Consider the following 8,223-nt stretch of genomic DNA (forward strand, 5'->3'; position numbering starts at 1 on the left):
CCACTAGTAATCCTAAGAGTTGAGAGAAAGTTTTTATTTTCTAAGTAAGAGGAGATTGGCACCATGTTAAATCATGTGATATCTCAAGGGTGGGAATTCAAACAAAAAAACAGGGAAGCAGCCTGGGCTGCAGGCTGTAGGTCCTGTGCTGTGTGATAAGTAATGGCAGCTCAGAGAGTTAGAGATTAAAAGCTGCATTTTAAAGAAAGTTGTTTAGAAAGTCTTTCAGGATACTGATATTCTTTTTAACGTGGTCTCCACGGGAATTTTGGGTTGAAATCCTAGTTAGACAAGCTACTTCTTAATTACAGGTATTATTAAAAGGTGATTAAGTTTGTTTTTAGAAAGAAGAGAGTAAAGAGATTACCTGAATCATATGGGGATTTTCACCCACGGTTCAGAACTTAGATAGGGAAAAATTAGTCACTACCTCCAAGTAGAGAGTTGTGATAAATGTCTGTAACACCAGGCAGAGTGAATGAAGACATATTATAGAAGTTATTAAGGTTAAAGAAAAATCTGTGGCTCCTGGTAGACAGCTTAACAGATGGATATATTTTGGGTTAAAGTCCTGAGTTTTAAGTTGTTTATTGGTATTAGAATTGATAGAAGGTGTTTAAGTCTGTTTTAAGGAGAATACAGAGATTACCCGAATCACGTGGAGATTTTCATCGATGGTTCAGAACTTAGGGAAAATTTAGTCACTGACTCCAAGAGGATTGTGATATTTACAAGTTATTACGGTTAAATAAAAATCTGTGGCTCAGGGTAGAGAGCTTGACAGATTGAGATATTTTAGGCTAAAGTTCTGGTTTGATATGTTGGTTATTGGTATTAGAATTGATAAAAGGTTTTTAGCTTGTTTTATGAAACACCCTGCTAAAGGCCATATGGCTCATTGATGCCGGCTAGCAAGGGATTGTGGTTACTTTTGATATTTACCACAACAGGAAGCTCGAATTCTCTTAAAGTGGGCTCCACAGGAATTTTGGGTTCATTTCCTGATATCATAGATTACGAAAGCCTATCAGGCTCATTGTTTAGCTTACTTCCTTTTTTTTTTTTGAGTTTTTTATTAATCATTTTATTTGTTTACATTTCAAATGTTATCTCCTTCCTGGTCTTCCCTCTATTAATCCCCCCATCCCAATTTCCTCCCCTTTGCCACTAAGGAAGTGCTCCCCCACCTGCCCTCCCACTCCCTCCTCACCTCAGTAGCATCCCACTTCTCTGGGGCATCAATCCTCCACAGGATCAAGCGCCTCCCCTCCCACTGAGGAGAGATAAGGCCCATATATACTCTTCGGTTGGTGGTTTAGTCTCTGGGATCTCTGAGGGGTCCGACTAGTTGTACTTTTGTTCTTCCTATGGAGTTGCAATCCCTTCCAGCACTTCCCCTAAACCTTCCCTTGAGGTCCCCAGGCTGAGTCCAATGGTTGCCTGTGAGTATTTGCATATGTTGCTAGCAGAGCCTCTCAGAGGACAGCCGTACCCAGCTCCTGTCTGCAAGCACATCTTAGTTTCAGCAGTAGTGTCAGGGTTTGGTGTCTCTGGAGGTGTCTTTGGGGAGGTCTCTGAATGGCCTTTCCTTCAGCCTTTGCTCCATTTTCCCCCCTTGTATTTATTTTATTTAGACAGGGACAATTCTGGGTTAAAAATTTTGAGATGGGTGAGTGGCCCCAATCTTCCACTGGGGGCCATGTCCATCTACTGGAACTGGTTTATTCAGATTCTATTTCTCCTCTGTTGACATTTCTGCTAAAGTCATCCCATTGGCTCTTGGGAGCCTTTTGCTTCCCTGGTGTCTCGGAATTGGTAGTGATTCCCCAAGTTTCCCACTCCCACCGCCACCCCTACCTAACAGCTATAAGTTCTCTTGGCCCTCTGGACTTCTCTCCTGTCTCTTCATTTCTTAGTATATGACATTTATCCTTTTTAGAATTTTACTTATATTTCTTTCTCTTTAAGAATAAACACACATTGTTGGGAATTTTGAGATATACTGCTAGTCACTGACCAGCTCCTTCATCACTTAGGTTATTAGTAAAATGTTATATTTGTTGCTAAAGTAGTCTTTTTTTTTTCTTTCTTAACTTGAGTATTTCTTATTTAGATTTCGATTGTTATTCCCTTTCCCGGTTTCCGGGCCAACATCCCCCTAACCACTCCCCCTCCCCTAATATATGGGTGTTCCCCTCCCCATCCTCCCCGCATTACCACTCTTACCCCAACAATAACGTTCACTGGGGGTTCAGTCTTAGCAGGACCAAGTGCTTCCCCTTCCACTGGTGCTCTTACTAGGCTATTCATTGCTACCTATGAGGTTGGAGCCCAGGGTCAGTCCATTAGTCTTTGGGTAGTGGCTTAGTCCCAGGAAACTCTGGTTGCTTGGCATTGTTGTTCATATGGGGTCTCGAGCCCCTTTAAGCTCTTCCAGTCCTTTCTCTGATTCCTTTAACTGGGGTCCCGTTCACAGTTCAGTGGTTTGCTGCTGGCATTCGCCTATGTATTTTCTGTATTCTGGCTATGTCTCTTAGGAGAGATCTATATCCGGTTCCTGTCAGCCTGCCCTTCGTGGCTACATCCATCTTGTCTAATTGGGTGGCTGTATAAGTATGGGCCACATATGGGGCAAGCTCTGAATGTTCCTTCTGCCTCTGTTTTAAACTTTGCCTCCTTATTCCCTGCCAAGGGTATTCTTGTTCCCCTTTTAAAGAAGGAGTGAAGCATTCACATTTTGATCATCTGTCTTGAGTTTCATGTGTTCTGTGCATCTAGGGCAATTCAAACATTTGGGCTAATAGCCACTTAACAATGAGTGCATACCATGTGTGTTTTTCTGAGATTAGATGTACCATATTTTCTGTATCCATTCCTCTGTTGAAGGGCATTTGGGTTCCTTCCAGCTTCTGGCTATTATAAATAAGGCTGCTATGAACATAGTGAAGCATGTATCTTTGTTATATATTGGGGCATCTTTTGGGTATATGCCCAAGAGAGGTATATCTGGGTCCTCAGTAGTTCAATGTCCAATTTTCTAAGGAACCTCCAGATTGATTTCCAGAATGGTTGTACCAGTCTGCAATCCCACCAACAATGGAGGAGTGTTCCTCTTTCTTCACATCCTCGCCAGCATTTGCTGTCACCTGAGTTTTTGATCTTACCATTCTCACTGGTGTGAGGTGAAATCTCAGGGTTGTTTTGATTTGCATTTCCCTTATGACTAAAGATGTTGAACATTTCTTTAGGTGTTTCTCAGCCATTCCGCATTCTTCAGCTGTGAATTCTTTGTTTAGCTCTGAATTCCATTTTTTAATAGGGTTATTTGTCTCCCTGCGGTCTAACCCCTCTATTAGTTGTAGGATTGGTACAGATCTGTTCCCAATCTGTTGGTTGCTGTTTTGTACTAACAACAGTGTCCTTTGCCTTACAGAAGCTTTGAAGTTTTATGAGATCCCATTTGTCAATTCTTGATCTTAGAGCATAAGCCATTGGTGTTTTGTTCAGGAAATTTTCTCCAGTGTCCATGTGTTCAAGGTTCTTCCCCACTTTTTCTTCTATTAGTTTGAGTGTATCTGGTTTGATGTGGAGGTCCTTGATCCACTTGGATTTAAGCTTTGTACAGGATGATAAGCATGGATCGATCAAAATGCATGATTTTCTATACAGATACCACTTACCAAAGTTAAGTCAAGATCAGGTAAACTATTTAAACAGCCCCATAATCCCTAAAGAAATAGAACCAGTAATTAAAAGTGTCCCAACCAAAAACTAAATGAAATTCTTACTGCCCTTTAATTTTCCAATCTTTTTCATTCCTTTACCTTACAATCTTTATCTAGGAAGTCCATGCTTCTCCCACTCCTTAGATCCAAAGAGGTGACATCACAGAATTTCAAATGTTTAGAAAAGTGAAAGAAATGTAGGAATCTGTGTAGCATGATCTAAGGGCTGCTCTGATGGTAGCAGAGAACTTTAGCCTCTCTCTCTCTCTCTCTCTCTCTCTCTCTCTCTCTCTCTCTCTCTCTCTCTCTCTCTCTCTGAAAGTCTATTACTCTTCCACTGCAAGAACATACACAGCTTTGTACCTGTGCATACACACACACACACACACACACACACACACACACACACACACACACACACACACACGGTCATTTAATTCATTTAAAATGTGTGTATTTTTCTTCAAGGAACATTTTGGCCATGTTTCTTGAGTAATTTAGGTGAAAAGTGATGTTCCTTGGCTTTAGAGGCTTATGTAACTTGGCAGTGACTGGGAGAACCTTCATAGTTCAGAGTCTCTTCAGAATGGAGAACCAGATGTTGCTTTTCCCCTTTATTCCCATAAATGACTCATTATAGGCAAAGGGGTGGTAGTCCTTCAGCTCTCTCTTTCCCCTCTCCCTTTCTCCCTCTCTCCCTCTCTCCCTCTCCCTCTCTCTCTCTCTCTCTCTCTCTCCCTGTCTCTCCCTCTCTCTCTCTCTCTCTCTCTCTCTCTCTCTCTCTCTCTCTCTCTCTCCCTTCCTCCCTCCTCTCCCTCTCCCTCTCCTTCTCCCCCTCCTTCTCCCTCTCCCTCTCCCTCTCCCTCCTCCTCCCTCCTCTCTCCCCTTTCTCCCCTCCCTCCCCCCCTCTCCCTCTCCCTCTCCCTCTCCCTCTCCCTCTCTGGAACAAATGTGGCTATGCTTCACTGGTTTCTCAAAGTTGGATCAATGAAGACACCCTCTTTCTACCTACCACTTTGTAGTGAGTTCTGCAGTGTTCTTCAACTTAATACAGTTACCTCAACCGTCAGCACTGGTGCTTCATTGGAGTATGGGTATGTGGAGAGTCTATTACAGATCCAAAGATTATTACTCTTACAATGGTACTTTTTAATGTAGCTATCAAATTTACTAGAACTCTGCTATACAGATTCCCATCCTCATCTCTCCAACTTGTACTTATATCCACAAGAGTGCAATTACAAGGATGGCCTCAGAATTCATCCTAGAATTCATGTCCTCCTGTCTTAAGTTTCATACATCCTATAAGACTATTGCTTTCTTCTTCAATTGTTCATGTGAAGGACTTATGTTTTCAGTTAGATGCGCAAAACTTGAGAGTGGAATAATAGGTACCAGAGTGAAGGAAGTAGGAGACTGGTAAGTCTGAGGAAGAGTTGGTTAAAGAGGATTAAGGCACAATATGACAGGAGCAAGACAGTCTGCCTTCCTTCTGCACAGCATCCTGGTTGTATACACAGCATCACACTACACTGGAGAAATGTATAGATATAGATTTTGCCATCAATGAAGGACAAGTATGAGGTGAGTATATTGACTCATGTAAACCCTAGGCAATATCACATGAATCCACAATATTTGTAACATGGCTATGCATATTATTGTTATACTGTAGAATATCAGTTTAAACATTAAAAATATTTGAAAAGATGGAAAGAAGGAAAACTCAAAACATTCATTTAGGAATAATTTATAGAACATAGAAAACTATCTGGTTACATGTGTATTTGATATATTAAAGTAAATAAATAAATAAATAAATAAATAAATCTGAATAAATAAATCTGAATGGATGGATGGAGAACAAATGCCTTTACAGATTAACACAGCATGGCTCATTGCTGCTGAAGTGTCTAGGCAACTTGTTTCAGTTCCTGTAAAAATAATTGATAGTTTTGAGATTATAGAATCTGGGCAGTGAGGTACAGAGTCCTAGTCCAGGAGATTCTCTCCACGTTGTCTCACAATTCATTCCTTCTCCTAACTCAGTCTTCTCAGAAAGTTGGCTGAGGAAGACAGGGCTCTCCAGACTTCTGCTCTGACCACCTCCCAGGCACAGGGGCTGTGTTTCTTCTCTCTCAGGTACACAGTGATCCTGTGGAAGTATTCCCGCACAGCCAGCAGGGAGTCTTCCTGGGTCAGGGGAGATTCCTGCACCCCCACTTGCTGCATCTGACAGGCTTGCAGACCACTCAGCTGCTGCTGGAGGTCATTGCAGAATGAGTCTAGCAGGGATGCATCCCAAGCAGCAGATGAGTCCTTTGACGTGAAGAGGTTCAGGATCTGCTGGGTCAGCTCATGCAGGAGAGAGATAGCTTGAGCCTTCTGGATCTGCTGGGCATCCACCTTCTCCTGGGGGAATTCAAAGTCCTTTCTGTCCTTCAGGCAGGAGACAGGGGAGAGTCTCCTCATTTGTGCCAGGAGTGTGAAGGCTCTCTTGTTCCTGAGGTTGTGAGTGTGAGGCAGGTCACATCCTAGACAGCAGGTTGACCAGTAGTTCATCACCGCCAGGACCACTAGGAAAGCACAGAGCTTAGCCATTGTGGATCTTTCAGATTCTGCTGTTCTTCTGGGCTGTGTGGTCCTGAACCTTCCCTCTAGTACTCTGAAGACCATCATGGGTGGATGTGTATTAAATAAGACAAAGCTCTACTTTCTACTTTCTGAATGTCTTGTATTACTTTCCTATGCCCTTTTCACTTTCTCTAAGCCATACTTTGGATGAGCCTGGCTTTTTGTTTTTTGGGTTTTGGGGGTTTTTTGGCCACTTTGGTTTTCAGTACTGCTTTCGTTTTCATTCTTCCTCTTAACAAAGCTGTTTCTGAGTGTATTCCTAAAAAGAAACTTGTCATTGTCTTGTATAAGACACATAAATAGTAGATATGCAAAGTTACATGTAAAGAATGAAAACATTTCCTAATGATTGTATTTAGAAACTTATGAATTTAAGGGTACAATTGAATTTTGTGGATAGCATTTATTTCTAAATATAATTATTTAAATTATGTTAATTATGTTGCAATTTTTTCTAAACATACATTCATAATAATTGATGCAATGTTATATGTCAAACTCTTATTTAGATTGATTAAATGTTATGAAATGAATCATTAATTCTCATTGGCTTAATTTAGTTTAATATTTATTTAAATGATAATTAAATTTTGTCTTTATTCTCTATTAGGTATATTTTTGATGATTGTTCTGGTATCACTATGACATAATGTGTAAAGTGTTCAATCTTGACAAATTAATATTAATCTCTAGAACCCAAAGTGGGAGTGGAAACTGATTCCTGAAAGTTGTCCACTGTCCCTACATGCTTGCTGTGGCAAGCATGCACCAGCAGCCTCATGCTTACACATTCACACTTACATACATATACAGATGAATGACCACAAATTTACAAACACAACCCTCTCGCACACAGATGTACACCAGCTTCCATAAAATTTATCATATTTGGCTTTGTTCTGAGGACAACGTTTCAACCTTATTCTTTTTTTATTAATTGGATATTGTTTTATTTACATTTCAAATGTTATTCCCATTCCTGGTTTCCAGTCCATAAGTCTTCTATCCCATTCTCCTCCTAATCTACTATAAGGGTGTTCCCCCACCCCAACCACCCCATTTCCTGTCCTTACATTCCCCTATCCTAGGAGGCCAGCATTGACAGGACCAAGGGCTTCTCTTCCCATTGGTGCCCAACAAAGCCATCCTTTGCTACATATGCAGCTGAAACCATGGGTCTGTTCATGTGTACTCTTTGGGTAGTGGTTTAGTCCCTGGGAGCTCTAGTTGTTTGGTATTGTTGTACTTATGGGGTTGCAAGCCCTTTATGCTCCTTCAATCCTTCCTCAACTCCACCAGTGGGGACCCATTCTCAGTTCAATGGTTTGCTGCTAGAATTTGCCTCTGTATTTGTCATACTCTAGCTGAGCCTCTCAGGAGACAGGTATATACCAAGCTCCTGTCAGCATCCACTTCTTGGCTACATCAATATTGTCTAGGTGTGCTGATTGTATATATATGGGCTGGATCTCCAGGTGGGGCAGGCTCTGAAAGGTCATTCCTTTAGTCTCTTCTCCAAACGTTGTCTCCATATCTCCTCCTATGAATATTTTTGTTCCACTTTTGAAAGAGGACTGAAGCATGCACACTTTGGTTGTCCTTCTTAAGCTTCATGTGATCTGTGGATGTTATCTTGGATAATTCGGGCTATTATTTTTTTCGACCTATTGTTCTAATATCCACATATCAGTGAGTGCATACCATATGCATTTTTTTGTTTGGTTTGTGTGTGTGTGTGTGTGTGTGTGTGTGTGTGTGTGTGTGTGTGTGTGTCTGATTTGGTTACCTGACTCAGGATGATATTTTCCAGCTCCATCCATTTGCCTATGAATTTCATGAAGTCATTGTTTTTGATAGCTGGGTA

General features: G+C 41.2%; 1 protein-coding gene across 1 annotated transcript; it reads right to left on the minus strand.

Annotated features, from left to right (window-relative positions):
• Positions 1-5,765: 5,765 nt before the first annotated feature.
• On the minus strand, positions 5,766-6,326 carry LOC116887979 (interferon alpha-1-like). Its single transcript, XM_032889419.1, has one exon. It carries the CDS (start codon positions 6,324-6,326, stop codon positions 5,766-5,768), a length of 561 nt encoding a protein of 186 aa, XP_032745310.1.
• Between the last annotated feature and the right edge of the window lie 1,897 nt (positions 6,327-8,223).

The sequence above is a fragment of the Rattus rattus genome, chromosome 1 (genome assembly GCF_011064425.1).
Source record: "Rattus rattus isolate New Zealand chromosome 1, Rrattus_CSIRO_v1, whole genome shotgun sequence".
NCBI lineage: Eukaryota > Metazoa > Chordata > Mammalia > Rodentia > Muridae > Rattus > Rattus rattus.

What these genes read in the sequence shown, in the direction of transcription:
- LOC116887979 (XM_032889419.1), bottom strand. Translation starts at nt 6,326, where the DNA reads ATGGCTAAGCTCTGTGCTTTCCTAGTGGTCCTGGCGGTGATGAACTAC.